Source organism: Felis catus, chromosome B2, assembly GCF_018350175.1.
Source record: "Felis catus isolate Fca126 chromosome B2, F.catus_Fca126_mat1.0, whole genome shotgun sequence".
NCBI lineage: Eukaryota > Metazoa > Chordata > Mammalia > Carnivora > Felidae > Felis > Felis catus.
Window position 1 is genome coordinate 67,612,629 of NC_058372.1, and position 17,560 is coordinate 67,630,188.

The 17,560-nt window shown below is 38.6% G+C and overlaps 1 protein-coding gene across 1 annotated transcript in view; it reads right to left on the reverse strand.

The window, feature by feature from the left end:
* Positions 1 to 17,560, reverse strand: part of TMEM30A (transmembrane protein 30A) — a 39,392-nt gene extending 21,832 nt beyond the window's left edge. The window contains 2 exon segments of the mRNA XM_003986315.5: positions 17,020 to 17,373; positions 17,375 to 17,560. Coding sequence (XP_003986364.2) covers positions 17,020 to 17,373; positions 17,375 to 17,545 — 525 coding nt within the window. The 5' untranslated portion in view covers positions 17,546 to 17,560.

Here is a 17,560-nt window from a genome sequence, read left to right on the forward strand (position 1 = left end):
TACTATAAATGCTAAGTGCCAACTGAATGGTAAAGAGGACAGTGAGTAGTAGGTGTACCAAAACTTTCTTAGTGAGAAGAAAAAAGAGGGGCACCTGGGTGGCTCAGTCAGTTAAGCATCCAACTTTGGCTCAGGTCATGATCTCACAGTTCGTGGGTTCGAGCCCTACCTTGGGCTCTGTGCTGACAGCGCAGAGCCTGGAGTCTGCTTCGGATTCTGTGTCTCTCTCTCTCTCTGTCCCTTCCCTGCTGGCACTCCCTCTCTCTCTCTCAAAAACAAATAAACATTAAAAAAAAAAAGTGAGAAGGAAAAAGAATTTGAACTGAGCCATTAAAAAAAAAAGTAAAAAGAAAAAAAACATTTGTACAAGTGAAAGAGGGGGAATAGAGAAGCAAGAAAATAGAGAGCACAGACACTATAAACACTTAATACACACTGTTAAAAACTACAATAGTCCTGGCAAAGTCTGTTTTTATTCTCCTTATTTTAACCTAGGAAACTGTTATTTAGGAAAGTTCAATAATTTTCACAAGATTACCCTGTTAGGAAAGAGGAGCAAGAATTTGAACCCAGCTCTGCTTTTCTCCAAAATCTATGTTCTTTTCACCCTAGTAGGAAAGTAGGTGGGTCTGCACTGTGTGAGTGAGAGAAGTAACAGGGGTACAATAAGGCAGCTGGGTATCCTTAGAGCACTGAATAATATATTTTCAAGTATTTAAAATGTTTTATTAATAGGTAATATATCACTATAGACAAATTCCTGTCAAACATGCTCACCAGATAAAGGGAGTAAAGGAAAGAAATAAACATCCATATTTAAATTATTTACAGTCTCTTAAAAGCAGTTAAATGATTTTTTTTTAGGTTCAGTCACTCCATTTTAATCTTTTCTGAAGATTACTTTTTAAAAAATCAAAAGCTTAATTCTAAACTTACAGCTACAAAACAATTTAGTCCTTTATATCTTAATCAAACTGTATGGATCATATGAAATCTGTTATATGTTTCTATAAATTAGAGAACCTAAGTAGGAACCACAGACAACGATTTTACTACTAATTCAATCAGTAAGTTTCAATCTCACACTTGGAAATGATACATTGATGAAGTAGGTAATAAATAATGTAAATTATGTTTGAAGAAAGGACAGCAATATCAAAACTAGCTTATTAATTCCCAAATGTCTTCTCCATGCCAATACATTCTTAACCTTTTACAGAAAAATTGAGATTCAGAGGTTAAACAGCTGTTATGTAACTATATTAGTTTCCTAGGGCTGCTGTAACAAACAGCCATAAACTGGGTGTCTTAGAACAAGAGAAATTTACTCTCTCACAATTCTGGAGGCTAGAAGTCTGAATTCAAGGTATCAGCAGGGCAATGCTCCCTCTGGGACTCTAGGTAGATTCCTTGCTTGCCTCCTTCTAGCTTCTGGTGGTGACCATCAATTCTTGGTGTTCTTGGACTTGCAGCTGCATCACTCTACCTCTGCCTCAGTTGCTGTATGATTCTCCCTATGTCTGTGTCTTCACATCACCTTCCCTCTATGCACATCTGTCTGTTCGCATAAGGTCACCAGTCATATTGCACAGGAGCCCACTGAAATGACCTCATGTAACTTGATTACATCTCACTCTATTTCCAAATAAAGTCACATTCACGGGTTCTAGGAGTAGGATTTCAACATATGTTTTGGGGGGGGACAAGATTCAATCCACAACAGTGATAGGTTCATATCTGTCCAGCTCCAAAGTTGCTGTTCTTTCCATTACACTGCACTGCTGCTGCCTATAATCCTGAACAGCATGCACCACAGGACAATTTACAAATATGGAAGTCAATTTCGGGGTGCCTGGGTGGCGCAGTCGGTTGAGCGTCCGACTTCAGCCAGGTCACGATCTCACGGTCCGTGAGTTCGAGCCCCGCATCAGGCTCTGGGCTGATGGCTCGGAGCCTGGAGCCTGTTTCCGATTCTGTGTCTCCCTCTCTCTCTGCCCCTCCCCCATTCATGCTCTGTCTCTCTCTGTCCCAAAAATAAATAAACGTTGAAAAAAAAATTAAAATATTTATCTATTTTTGAGAGACAGCGCATGAGCGAGGGAGGAGCAGAGGGAGAGGGAGACATGGAATCCCAAGCAGGCTCCAGGCTCTGAGCTGTCAGCACAGAGCCTGACGTGGGGCTCAAACTCACCAATCGTGAGATCATGACCTGAGCCGAAGTCACACACTTAACCGACTGAGCCACCCAGGCGCCCCGGAAATCAATTTTAAAGTCATTCATTGTATTTTCAAATAAAATTGGTATCAATTGTGAATACACCACTGTTTTAAACAGTGCTACCAAATCTTCATACTTTGCAACTAAAATATAGATTAAAAACAACTTTGCTATGATAAGTAGATATTGTAGGGGCCAAGGGCAGGCAGCCCCAAGATGGGTCACTTTGGCATGAACATTATTTTAAGTTAAAAGCAATCAAAACCCAGCAGATTGAGGAAATGCCCTTCACTTCCCCGTCAAATGCTTACTTGTACCAGGAAGAGAGCCTTAACAGAGATTCCTCTTTACCTAAGAAACTTACCTACACAACAGGGCAATCTTTGCTTTCCCAACACCTCCTTTCACCTTCATGCTAATGGTTTTTTTCTCCTTTGTATCCTCAGACCCCTATTCCTCTCCTTTGCTCATATATAAACATCATGTTGCTTGACTGCTGGGATTTCGATGACTGTACGCATTCCCTGTAGTATATTATCAAATTTTATTTTCTCTTGTTAATCTGTCTCATGTCAATTTGATTCTTAGTCCAACTAGAAGGACCCTGAAGGGTAGCAGAAATTCTTCCTCCCTGACAATATAATCCCAGGACCATCTTAACTTTTAGAGTTTGAAATAGAATTTTATAATACAAAGTTTTTATATATGGCATTTAATCCATTTCTACCAACAGAAAAAAATTACTTTCAACAAAGTTTTAGTCTATACCTTAAAAGTCTTACTAAGGTATCAAGTTACAAAAATTGCCTAGGAAAAACTAATGAAAAGGGCATTGCTAATTATGCTCCAACCTATATAATAGGGTAGATTAAAGGAACAGACAAACTAATATGAATAAAGCAGACCTTTCTATTTTGAGGAAATACATGATCACCTCTATATAAAATACTGTTTTTGTATAGTCATACAACTGATATCCAAACATTAGTGGCTTTTACCTGTGTCTCAAGCGCTATTTTCTGACAATAACCTCATGCTACCTTGTATCATGTGGCATCCATTATACTCCCCTCTCTAAATTGTCACTGGTCTTATCTCTACCCCCAGTCCCATTTTATTTTCATAGATGTTGAGTTCACTTGGTTGTGTTTCTTCCTTCCTACTTGGAACTCTTAACCATCTCTATTCAAATTTATGGTGATCTTTTGAAAATTAACTCATACATATATGATTTTTTAATCCTTTTTGGTTGTGCTTCCCTAAAAATTTGACTTAAAAAAAAAAATCAATACTGATGATTCATTGAATCCCTTAATCTTACACCCAACTGTTTTCGTTTGATGTCTGTAAACGGTACTGAAAAAGGACTTCAACTACCTCCATTTTGACCTCAGTCTGTACTTTCTAATTGATTAAGTTATTTCCAGCTTATCTCTTAACTCAAGCAAAAGACCCTCTGGGAAAGCATCCCCGAGATGGGAACTGAAACAACCCCCCTTTAAGCAATAAGGAGTGCCCTGAGCAAGCAAGAGTCTGTAAGACTGACTCCAAGACAATGACTGCCCAGACCTTTACTGCCCACCGGCATGTACCCACTGACCTTTGTCCCACATTTTTCTTAAAAAAATTTTTTTAATGTTTATTTATTTTTGAGAGAGAGAGAAAAACAGAGAGAGAGTGGGGAGGAGCGGGGGGGGGGAGGGGGGGGGACATGGAGTCCGAAGCAGGCTCCAGGCTGATAGCACAGAGCCTGATGAGGGGCTTGAACTGAGAAACCCCAAGATCATGACCTGATAGCACAGAGCCTGATGAGGGGCTTGAACTGAGAAACCCCAAGATCATGACCTGAGCTGAAGTCAGACGTTTAACTGACTGAGCCACCCAGGTGCCCCCACATTTTCCTCATATAAACCTAGAAGTATTTTCAGCACTTTCGGAAACTAGTCCACTATCTCCCCAGTGTTGATCACACTAAAATAAATTGCTCTCTTATTTCACCACCACTCATTTTTCTGTCTTTGGATTTTGTCAGCAGCCACTGGCTGAACCTGATCTATTTGGGACCGCTGGAGCCAGGTGCTCTTGCACCCCTGTGCCCTGGCTAAAGCATCACCATTGTCCCAGGCATCTAAACTCAAAATCTCAACTTTGGCATTAGCCCCCAAGTTCTGCAAATTCTTCCTTAACAATATATTTAGCATCCATGAATTTGACTCTCATTGCTTCCACTACAGATCAAACTTGAGACCTCATGCTAATTTTTTTAAAGGAAGGGGAAAAAATTACATTATAGCTTCTAAAAAATTAAGTAAAAATAAGTCACAAAATTTTTTTCAAAACTAAATATAATCAGGGGCACTTGGGTGGCTCAGTTGAGAGTCCAACTCTTGATTTCAGCTCAAGCCATGATCTCATGAACCATGAGATCAACCCCACCATAGGACTCTGCACTGACACTGTAGAGGCTGCTTGGGATTCGCTCTCTTTCCCTGTCTCTCTGACCCTCCTGCCACCCCTCCCCCTCAAAATAAATAAACTTAAAAAGAAAAAAAAAAACAAATATAATCATATATAATGTGAGACCTGAGAGCTCAGAACAACACCCAACTTAGTGTATTGATGAACAATGTTATTAGATGCTCTAATGTCATATAATCATCCTTAAATAAATTTCAATTAATTTTAGAAATCAAACTACAAATCCATGTAACTGGTAGTTGGTCTTTGGCTTCCAAATTTTCAGAACTAATATGTATACAACAGCACTTACTTTTAAAATAAACCCCCCCCCAAAAAAATCTGTGTTGGTGTGCAGAGCAGTGAGTGTATTTTATGCCATTTTTAAAATCATGCACCCCCCTCCCTCGCTGCAACATTTGCCAATCAACTTGTTTGCTAAATTTTCGGCACTATCTAGATACTGTTCAACAGGCAAATGTGTTTTGCCTTTAGATATAGATGGATGTAGAGAGCAAAATGGAGTTTCTTATGACAAGCAGGAGCCTGTGTCAAGCAATGATGCAAGTAGTTAAAGGTACTGCAGCTAGGAGATATCGCCAGGACCAGCATCAGCTGACATCCCAGAACTGATAACAAGCAGAACCAGAGGAGATATGCAGGGGCCCAAAACTGATTAAATTCCTTTAAAAGGGAGAGGATTTTTGCAGCAAAATGTCACTCTTTAGACTTGACCTCTATGTCTGACCACTTAAAAAAGGCAACTGCCACCGAAGGCTCTGCCTGATTATCTCCGAACAGAACTGAGATCCTTCACTGCTTGAACATAATAAGCAGCAAGTGCCCAGAGCTGACCTGGACCAGATGAGGTCTTATCTCAACTGCGCATCCACAGACTGACTTTTTAACTTCCTATACCCTTCTGTTATCTTGTTTGTTGTATGGCTTATCTTACGTTCTGCTCTGTGTGCTGTGTAAGAAGTCAGGTTTAATCACATGGTGAATTGACACTGAGAGTTTGGAATCCTGAACCTGCTTTATAATTGTGATTAACTCTGTTCTATTATTGAATAAAGCTGAGATTGTGGAAAGAGACAACTCATGTGTGTGCCGTCATAGGGTGCTCTTGACAATGGATATCATATCATACAAATTTCATCTTCTACTCTATAACATTTTCCTTGGCCAATTTCAAGAATTCCTTCAGACCCACAGTACCATTCAGATGATCAATAAACTGTTTTAAAATTTCTTGATTGTACTTATTCGGTTTAATTAATTTGTTCATTAAAACGTCTTACCGCCTATTAGATGCCAAGCATTGTGCCACAGGATGGAAAAACATAATGGAAAAATACACTATTCATACTACAAAAAAATTTAGACTAGTGAAATAGAAAGTCATGTTAATAATTACAGGATATAATTTGATAATGTTATATCAGGCCATAAGCTAGTACTTATGGAACCTGAGAAACATATATATCAGGTGGGAAAAGGGAGGAACCAGGCACACTTTCCACAGTGTCGACACAAATGAAATTTGAAACAAATGGCAGAATAAGAAAAGGAAGGACATTTCAGGTAGACCTGGCAGCATTCCACATTCCAGAAACTACAGTAGTCTGCTATGGCTAGAGCAAAGGGTAGGGGAGTGGTAGGAGGTGAGGTTAGAGAATAGAGAAGTATTTATGATAGCATAAAGAAAATTACATTCGTTAAGGGGTCTGAACATTAGCCTGAATACTAGAGGGAGCCATAGGAGAAACTTTAAGCAAGAAAATGAAATATTAACTAGTCTTTTAAAAAGTTCACCCTGCTAAAGAAAATACCAGACTAGGGCGCCTGGGTGGTTTAGTCTGCTGAGCCTCTGACTCTTGATTTCAGCTAAGGTCAGAATCTCACAGTTCATGTGATCAAGCCCTGTGTCGGGCTCTGCGCTGACAGTGAGGAGCCTGTTTGGGATTCTCTTTCTCCCTTTCTCTCTCTGTCCTCGTCCCACTCCCCCCTCAAAATAAAGTAAACATTTTTTTAAAACAAGGAAAAGAAAATATCAGACTAGAAGCAAAGAAAACAGAATGTCACCGCAACAATCCAGGTGGGAAATGTTGAGAACACAAACTAAGAAAAGGGCATTGGAAATGAGGAAAAGACAGATTCAAGATACATAAAGTAGAATCTAGAATCTACAGAACTTTAGTACCTAGAGATGGGATGATGACAAATAAGTTTAGTTTGACTTCCAGGATTTCTGGTGTGGAAAAACCCGGTAGATGGTGACGGCATTCACTGTAAGGCAGGTGCACCATGCTTTTTATGTTGCTAATACAAAGGTCAGCTCTCAACACTCCCTTCATATGAACTAGCAGCAGCAGCACTGGGCATTGTTGTTCACCTACTCTTCCTCAAAACTGGTTTCCAGGACACCACACTTACCTTGTTTTTCTCCTACTTCACTGGCTGCTCCTTTCCAATCCCCTTAGCTGTTCGTCCCCATCGCCCCAACCTCTATATACACTGGAGTGATTCCGGGCTGTCTAGATGCTCTCACTTTTCTTTGACCTATAACCACTCTCTTGACTTCATTTTATCTTGTCTTTACATATCATCTGTGTTAATTAACCTTCAAAATATGTAACCAAAGTATTAACCTTCCCCCTAGACATTCTTATATTCAATTGCCTGCTCATTATTTCCAACTTGGATGTCTAAAAGGCATCTCATCCTAGCAAGTCAAAAATGGAACCCTTTTTTTTTCAGCCTCTCACACTCACACCCTTAGTACTACACCAAAACTTCCTCTATAGTCTTCCGCCATCTCAATAAACTACAACTCCATTCTTCCAAAGAAGGTCAAAATATCTTAAAGTTATCTTTGATTCTATCATTTCTCTCACCACCACCCCCACAAGTCTACTACCTGAGAAAATTCTATTAACTCTATTTTCATAATATATCCTAAATCTAACTGCTTTTCACTGCAACCATTCTACTGTGGCCACCATCATCTCCTGCTTGAATTACTGCAATAGACCCTTATCTCGTTTCCCTGTGCAGGAGCCAAGGGCAAGCTGCTCCAAGATGGGTCACTTTGGCATAAAGATTACTTGGAGTTAAAAGGCCATCAAAACCCAGCAGATTCAGGAAAAGGTCTTTACTTCCCCCACAACTGCCTAAAAATAATTTAAATAGAGGACCTGCTCCAGGAAGAGAGCTATCATCATAGATAACTACATTATACTATGAACTACATATGGTAGACAGGGAGGAACCTACCAAGGCCTGTTTGATCAAAGTCTTCTATGCCCTATTGTTTCTGAATGGCCCAGCAAACATTTGTTTACCAAACAATTATGTCCCTGTGAACTACATTTCTTCCCTTTAAAGTTCCAAGCTTCTATCCCTTCTCCTTAGTTTATTATGACACATATATCTCATTTTGCCTGTTTTTGGAATTTCCATATCTGTATGGATTCCCCACATGTACACTGTTAAACTGGATCATCTCATGTCAGTTTGATTCTTAGTCCAGCTAGAAGGACTTTGAAGAAGACAGGACACTCTTGCTTCCCCCAAACCCACTTTACTCTTATCCCCACAGGTAATATTCTCCATATCATGGCCAGAATGACTCTTTTAACCATAAGTAAGATCATGTCACCAATCTGTGTGAAACTTTTCAATAGCTTCCAAAATCCTTATCCTTACCCATATGATGTGCACCCCATTACTATACCACTCAAACCCTATCTTCTACTATTCTTTCCCACTTCTCACTCTACTCTAGCCACATTGGCCTCTCTGCTGTTCCTCAAACATCCTATTAAACACACTCTTCAAGACTTTTGCTCTTACTATTTCTTCTGCCTGGAACATCCTTCCCTCAGTTATCAATATGGCTCATTCCCTGACTTCTTTCAGATCTTTATTCAAATACCACTTTACTGAGGCCTTCCCAGACTATTGTATTTAAAATTGTCAATCATTCTTCAACCCTTCCTATTCCCTTTCCTTCCTTTATTTTTCTTCATAGCATTTTACATCCAACTATCCAATATACTTCAGATACGATAAATTAAGGAGCAAGTTAATGAAAGATAAGAATGGACATTATCAACAAGTGTGGACCCTTCTTTTCAAACAGACTGTGGAGAAAAAAAAGAATACGGACCAGCAACTACAGGAATGAAAACAAAGGGTAAGAGTGCTAGGATATGAATTCTAGCCACGTGATTAAGCAAACGACTTAATCTCAGAGTTAACATCCCCTTCTTAAAAAAAAAAAAAAAAGTAATAATAACATTACCATGTATCACTATATCAAATGACACATGGATATAAAATTTTTAGCAGGGTAAACACTCAAAGTTAAGTCATTAATATTTTTATTACTACACAGAATTAAGATAGGACTTTTCATTTTTTAAGAGGTAGAACTAGAACACACTTACATGTTGAACAGAAAAGGAAAAAAAAGAGTCTGAAGAAAATAAGAGGGAGATAATGATATTCAATATTCCTTCTATTAACATATTTTTAAAAAATTTATCAACAAAGTGATACACCTGATTTGCATTTCACATATAAAACAACACATAATGGCTTTTACTATGAAATCAAGTTCAACTCACAACTATAATCAATATAAAAATGCAATCTATTTTTCAGTGTCTAAACTACTAGATTCATACAAGATGATTTAGCTCCATCTAGCCAACATATTACTACCAGACAAATCTTCCTATATATAGCCCAATTTTGCAGAGACTCCTAACATCCTCCAACCTCAATCTCTGTGCTACCTTTCTTCCATAGTTGAAAACTCAATTACTAACTATGGAGAACAAACTGATGATTACCAGAGGGAGGGCTGGGTGGGGTGGATGGGTGAAATAGGGGATGGGGATTAAAGAGTACACTTATCATGATGAGCACTGAGTAATATATAGACTTGTTGAATCACTATACTGTACACCTGAAACTAATAAAACACTTTATGTTAACTACACCAAAATTAAAAATCTTAATTAAAACACACACACATACCCACACACACCCACACACACAAACACACACACACACAGGGGTGCCTGGATGGCTCAGTCAGCTGAGCATCTGACTCTTGGTTTTGGCTCAGGTCATGATCTCGTGGTTTCATGAGTTTGAGCCCCACATCAGGCTCTGTTCTGGCAGGGCAAAGCCTGCTTGGGATTCTTCTCTGTCCCTCTCTCTCTCTGTCCCTCCCCCGCTTGCCTGTGTTTGTCTCTCTCAAAATAAATAAACTTAAAAAAAAAAGAAAAGCAATTTCTCTAAAAACAAAACACACACGCACACACACACACACCCCAATCTTGTTATCAAAATAAAGACCACACTTCCAGCCTCTAGCCTCCCTTATAGTCATGTGGTCTTGTTACTAAGTGGAGGAGTACGTGGCAGCTTCCATGAACCTTCTTTAGAAGGCCTATCCCTTTGTTCTCTATCCCTTCTTTCATACCTCTGTCTGGAAAAGGATGTGACAACAGAATTTTCTCCTCCATTCTGGCCTGTCAGCACGGGATCCAATCCCCAAGAATGGCAGAGCAGTAAACTAGACAGAATGAGGACCCAGTAAAACAACCTTTACAACTAGCCAGAAACCAAGTTTCTAAGGGATTTTTACATGAGAATGAAAATCTTAATTCCTCCTTGTTGAACCCAATCCTAATGGATACACACTGTATCAATCACTGTCACTTCCCTAGTTCAATATACTCATTATCAAATACTCAAGTCTATCCACAACCTAGCACTGGGTTATTTGTCCTTATTCCGATTTTCTCTATACGTTTTGATTTCCTGTCACTACATCTCTGTTCATATTAACCTTCTTTCTTGGAAGGCATCCAACCTCCCATTTAGAAGTGTTATTTATTCTTCCAGTTCCAGCTCAAAGCCCACTTCCACCACAAACCTTTCCATGGTTATTAAAGACAGATGTGATCTTATCTTCCTTTGAAATATTAAGGCATATTCTATTTGTGCTACTCAGCTAGCAATGCTTAGTTTTCCTTTTAGGTGTATAATCTCATCTACCCGCCCCCTCCCCCCACCCATCACAAAAGATTCTAGGCACCTTAAGACAGGCTCTCTGCATGAGCAAAAAAAAAAAAAAAAAAGAGGCCCTGTCCAAACATTTTTCTAAAATTCACTATATCCAGAACAGCACTTTGTGTACAGAATGTGCTCAATATCAATTAAAACTCCTGAGAAGTTTAATTCAGCCTATAGAGTTTTACCACCAAAACCCATTATGTCCTTTATCAGCTAAAATTCAAGGGTAGCCTGTCCTAATGTCCAGATTGTAATAAAATCTGCTGGATATAAACACAGTTTGTGAACATGGGAGTGTAGCTATCTCTTTCAGATACTAATTTCATCTCCTTTAGATATATGCTCTGTAGTGGGACTGTGGGATCCTATGGTAGTTCCTTTTTTAATTTTTTGAGGATCTTCCATAAAGGTCGTACCGATTTACATTCCACTGAGTTCCTTTTCTCTACACCCTCTCCAACACTTGTCATTTCACATCTTTTTGTTAAGAGAGTGGACCTTAAGTGTTCTCACCAAAGTGTTTACACTAAAAAAAAATTTTTTTAAACAGGTAACTGTAGGTGACAGATGTGCTTATCAGCTTGATTATGGTGATCATTTCACAATGTACACATATATATATATATCAAACCATCACACTGAACACCTTAAAACATACAATTTTTATTTGTCAACTATATACCTCAATAAAGGTAGGGAAAAGGTTTATACTAAAGACAATAGTCCATAACTTATCCTAGAAAGAAAGAGGCTACTGGGGGAAGAGGAACTACATACAGTTCCCCTATTTTAAAAAGTTAATATTAAATGTCAAAAGCATACAAAGCACAGTACAGAATACAATGATAAACTGTAGACCTGCCCATTAGCTTAAATACAAAACACAAAGAATCAGAGGTAAAACAGAACAACAGATGTAGATGACTAGATTAGTTTAAGAGTTATCATATTTCTCAGCTTTGTTTTGCTACCACTATAATTGTTCCTCTAAATCAAACTTCCACTTCTTCTTAGTAATTCTAAAAATACATCCTATTCCTAAGAAACAAACTGAATTTAATGTGCTGGGAAAGGTGGAATTTGAAGGACATGCAGTATTTACACTATATAAGAAGGACTGGAAAACTTCCATTTTTGAATGTGAATTTGTCTTAAAGGAAATCAATGTTAAGACCTAAACAGGTCACCCAACAAAATGCTGAGTAATAAGGTAAATCATTGTAGGTATTAATTAGATTAATTTTTTTTAAATGGCATTTTAAGTACCCCTTTGAACTAATAATTACATGCTAAAGAATTTATCTGAAATCCTTTCTTCAAAGTAAAAATTTCAAAAGCAATTTTTTTTACCTTGCTTGAACTTAATCTGACTGTGACAAAAAAATGAAAAATGATACCACCTGAGTCAAGATTAATGTTAAGTTTAGCTAAGGTATTATATATCTATTAAATGTGTACAAAGAAGACTGAACACAAGCAATTATCAGGGATCATTATACCTACCTTGAAAGATTACTGAGGACTAGAATGTATAAATTAAACACTGCTATTTTTGTAACAAATGCTAAATTTGCCTGTATGTTTCTTTAAAACTTGAAGTCAAGGGCAGGAAATTCTTTTCTGTAAAGGGCTAGAAAGTAAACACTCTGGACTTTGCAAATCAAGAAGCAAGGTCAAGGATATTATGTAGGTTCCTATATAACAAAAGAAAACAACTTTGCACAAATTTTTATTGATGAAATTCAAAATATAATAATAACAATGGCATACAATATTTTGGTAATACAGGTCTACTAATAAGAATGGAATTATTTGGGGGAGGGAGGGGTAACATTTCATGTAAGTGACGTCCAAAATTAGTGTTCCCTATCATCAAATCAATTGCAATAGTTCATCTATAAAACCATTTATTCTCAGTTCTTGAGCTTTACAAAATGGTCTGGGCCAGCCATATTTACTTTGTCATATCTTGCTCTAAGTACTAAAGTTACTTGAGAAACAAATTAAAACACTACAAACTTCTTAATTTCCAAGAGTCAGCTTCTAAGCAGCTGCAATTCATTTGAATATCAAAATTTTAAACTTCTTAACATAAAGTACCTTATCTCTAACAATCATTTCTACACAGCAACTTATTCCTCCTTGACTCTTAGCTGTAAGTTAAGCATACACAAAGAATAATACTAAATGCAGAAGAGAAATCTAATCATCTTAAAAATCTTATTATGTAAGAATCCAAGTTACATAGGAGTACAAACAACAGATAAAAAATATTTTTATCAGAAATTAGGGAAACAGAAAATAACCAGAATTAAATAATTGAGGGCAGTAAATGACATAAGATAAAGTAGAAAAGAGGTGGAATTTCTCTATCATACATGCGGGCAGCAAGGGCGTAGTGGGTGGGAGGGGTCCTATTCCACTAAAAGTTAATGAAAACATTAACTTGAACCTTTTGGCAATATTAACTTGAAGTAAATAGTTTTTAAATTTACTCTGGGGCGCCTGGGTGGCGCAGTCGGTTAAGCGTCCGACTTCAGCCAGGTCACGATCTCACGGTCCGTGAGTTCGAGCCCCGCATCGGGCTCTGGGCTGATGGCTCAGAGCCTGGAGCCTGTTTCCGATTCTGTGTCTCCCTCTCTCTCTGCCCCTCCCCCGTTCGTGCTCTGTCTCTCTCTGTCCCAAAAATAAATAAACGTTGAAAAAAAAAAAAAATTTTAAATTTACTCTGAATATTACTTTGAAAAATGTCTTCATCTGATTCTAACCATTAATTTAAAACAATATAACTTCACACTGATAAATACCTTTGCAAAAGTTAAGAATATTTCATTACCTTTCTCACGTTAACTCTATTCAAGAAATATCTCAGCCTCACCAACAAGGTCCCAAGACTAGAAAATCATTATTTTTGCCATAAAAGTATGTGACTGACTCCTACAACTGCCAAATTAAAGGAAATATTCATTCCTTGCTGCTAATATTAAATGAAGATATTAAACCTTAGTGTTGAGATATTAAATATTTAAAATATTTTCTTATGAATGATAAAATTAACAACTTTAGTTTTCTAACAACTTCATTGAATTAGATGGTGGAAAATCTAAAACCCAACTAAACAAGATATACAAACCTAACAGGATGGAGCTGGGAAGATAATACTGCCACATAGAAGCATTAAAATTTAAAAATATCTTTTCTGTACCCTTTTCAGGGGAGTCCAATGTGCTCTGTAAGAGTAATTTTTTAAGATAACATTTCTGGGAGAAGGGTAAAGACCCATCGATTTTTGTGTCTCAAAAATATGAATTTCTGATCTTATCAGCACTTTAAGCTAAATTACAAAAGCATTCTTATTTGACAAGTCTCCTCTGGCCTAGTAATTTGATGTAATACAGCAAAGAAAGTTCTTAAAATTTCAAAATTGAGGGGTGCCTGGGTGGCTTAGTCAGTTAAGTGTCCCGCTGCAGCTCAGGTCACGATCTCACGGTTCATGGGTTCAAGGCCCACGTTGGACTCTGCACTGACAACTCAGAGCCCGGAGCCTGCTTCAGATTCTTCATCTCCCTTTCTCTGCCCCTGCCCCACTCTCGCTCTCAAAAAGAAATAAACATTAAAAAAAATTTTTTTTTAATTTTCAAAATTGAGGAAATAAGCTAAAGAGGTGTGAACAACTTACAGTGTAGAGACTGGCAAGAACTTCTCATTACCCATTTACTTTTAATAACCCTCAATATATTTTAACCTAAACTAGTGGCTAACAAAAGGTGGAGAGCTGGCAGAAACAAGCATGTATGTTTTGGGAATGTTCCCTAGTTTTTCTAATATTTCACATTGGTTCTAGTCCAGAACCAATTTTCTACATATTTAACAGCCAAATTAATTTTTAAAATTCTATTTACACAACTATCAGCATTGGTACAAAATTCCTAATCATTACCAATTTTCATTTCATCTGGTTCTAAAGGTGATACAATTCAAATATGCAGCATTTTTAAAACTCATGTTAAAGCTTGAAGTCATAGATTTTTAGAGTTGAACAGCATTTCAGAGATCATCTAGTCTGAATCTTTTGATTCTTCAAGAAAAAGAAACTGCGACTCAAAAGTATGCCTATGATCACAATCTAGAGAGTAACAGAGCTGAGACCTCAACTCTAATGCCTTGAATCTTCAGTGCCCTTTTCATCAGACCAAGGCGCAGGAGACTCCTCAGCCCCCCGTGATTCAGAATCACATATATGAGAGCTAGTTAAGAAATTTCCATTTCAACAACTGCTTACTTATTTCAGAACCCAAAAGTTTTAAAGAAAGTAAATATTTATTTTCATAGTATATTAAACATTAACAGAAGTTAAGTTCTGATAATTTAGCAAATACCCATCATATAAAATTCCAAATTATTGCTACTTTCATCTTATTATCTTAAGTTTAAGTAAAATGATCAAATTTCTAACGTTAAATTCTTTTCTTCTACTTAACTACAAACATTGCAGTAGGATTCTAGTGTAGTGTACAAGATCAAGGCTGGGAATCAAGACATCTAGGTTTTTGTCTTAATTTTACAACACTCTGATAGCTTAGTGACAAATATCAATCCCTCTGACTCCATTTCTCATCTCCTGATCAGTGATTATCATATTGAAAGGAACTACTTATTGTAAAAACTTAGTGCCAGGAATATTACCTATATTGTTTCTAATTCTCGTATTTTAAAGGGGGGCATCATTCACCTATTTTACAGGTGAGGAAACTTAGGCTTGGAGAGATTAAATTTTCCAAGAAACTGAGCTAGTTAGTTAGTAGATGAGCTGGAATTTAACCCTACCTCTGCCTAACTCCAATCTAGAGCCCATGGGTCCTTGCATTACACTGTTTTTGCTCAGATCCTAATATGTGTGATCCTACTGTGGTTGGGTGAACAAGTACTATCTACATATGCAGGACACTTAGGGAGGTAAAAGGATAAAACAAAAATACATGCTGAAGAAACATACTGTAGCACTTTCTCCTGTTACTAAACAAAAATGAATTTTTAGTAAAATTTAAAAACTATGCTATTGATACTATTCTTATTAGTATTAACATCAAAGTGAGCACTGTACAATTAAAAGACAAACGGATTTTGCTTTTAGAAGTAACATCGTAAATTATACCATAAAATAGGTATTTTTGTTCCTATTCCATTAATTGAAATAAAATTACTCTGAAAGACCCATTAAATCACATGCACATATTTAAAGTATTTAATAAAATTAGAAAAAAAAATGGCATAACCTAACAGAAGGAATCATGAGAAGATACCAGTTCTTGCCCTTCCAAACAGATAACTATACCCTTCGATATACAAGAGGATGGGCAGATTTTAATACAGGGCATCTCTACAAAGCATTTACATTCCAGTATCAACCTATCTTCACCACTACAGATAGATGAAGATACTATGATACGGCTCCGACAGTCAAGATGCTTTCCCAAGTTTCTATGTCATGTTTATAACAGCAAAATGTTCAGTAGATAGTGTACAACTAATTCTCTGCGTATAGCCCTTGACTCTTTTCCAAATTTAAATTCGGGGGGGGGGGGTACTAGAGCGATGTATTTCACAGTGATTAAGCGTAGCTTAAAAGCAAACCAGAATTGAAGATTCTGGTTACCTTTAACCTATATCATGCCTTACAAGTAAGAGCATTTATTAGCCCCAAATGAAAACTTCTGTGCGCACTTCGGTTACGTGTCCGAATATGTGACCTGATAACACGACAACTTTACATAAAAATCATCAATAGCTCTATGACTCTGGCTCCTTTCCTAACAATGGCCAACGTGTTAATCTCTGTAATCCCTACACGAGTAATGACTCTGACCACATCAGTTCTTCCGGAGTTACATCCAGATCTAACTTCTCCCCCCCCCCCCCCCCACCTTTTTTTAAACCTCCGTTGGAGGCGAAAACCCAGACCGAACCACACAAACCGCGCACTGAAGGGGCGGGCGTTCTTCACCTGACCCACTCCCTGCATTAAACATCCATTCCGTCCGTAACCCTGTAAATCGCAAGAGGAAACTCGGACAAAACTGCAAATATAGAAAACAACACAGAAAGAAAAAGAAGAAACAGAAGAGAGGGAAGACGCGGGGGAGGGCGGAGCCCGCCTGTCAACCTCCAGGGAGCTGAGGCTGGAGTGGAGCGGACCGGGAGGACCCCACTCCAGAGCAGCGCCAACTCCCACCGCCGCTCCCTCCCCTCACCTCGATCTCGCGGATGTTGTTGGAGGTGACAAAGATGCCGATGCCAATGGGGATGAAGATGAGGCCGATGATGAAGAAGGTAGGTAGCACCGTGCCAGCCGTAAGAATGGGCTGCCAAGCCGGCAACCGTTGCTGTTTGAAGGCCGTGTTATCCGGCCTCCGGTTCTTAGCGGTGCCCCCAGGAGCACACGGGGGCCCACCATCCACTTCATCCTTCGCGTTATAGTTCATCGCCATCGACCCCCACGGCGCGGCTCCGCGAAGCGCAGGTGGACCACCCAGGGGACCCGCCTGCTGACCCTGACAGAAGACGCGCAGGCGCCGCCGCCGCCGCCGCCGCCACCTCCTCTGTAAAGGCGGAAGAGGCGGGACACCCTTCCGCAGACTGCCGCCGACCGGAAGCGGGAGTCGGCTGGGGACGCCAGAGGGAGGGAGAGAGGAAGGAGGGAGAAGACTGAGGGACAAGGGGAGGGGAAAGGGGAGGAGGGTAGAAGGGGGAGGGAAGAGGCGGACGCACCCTGATCATCTGCCCTGTGACGAC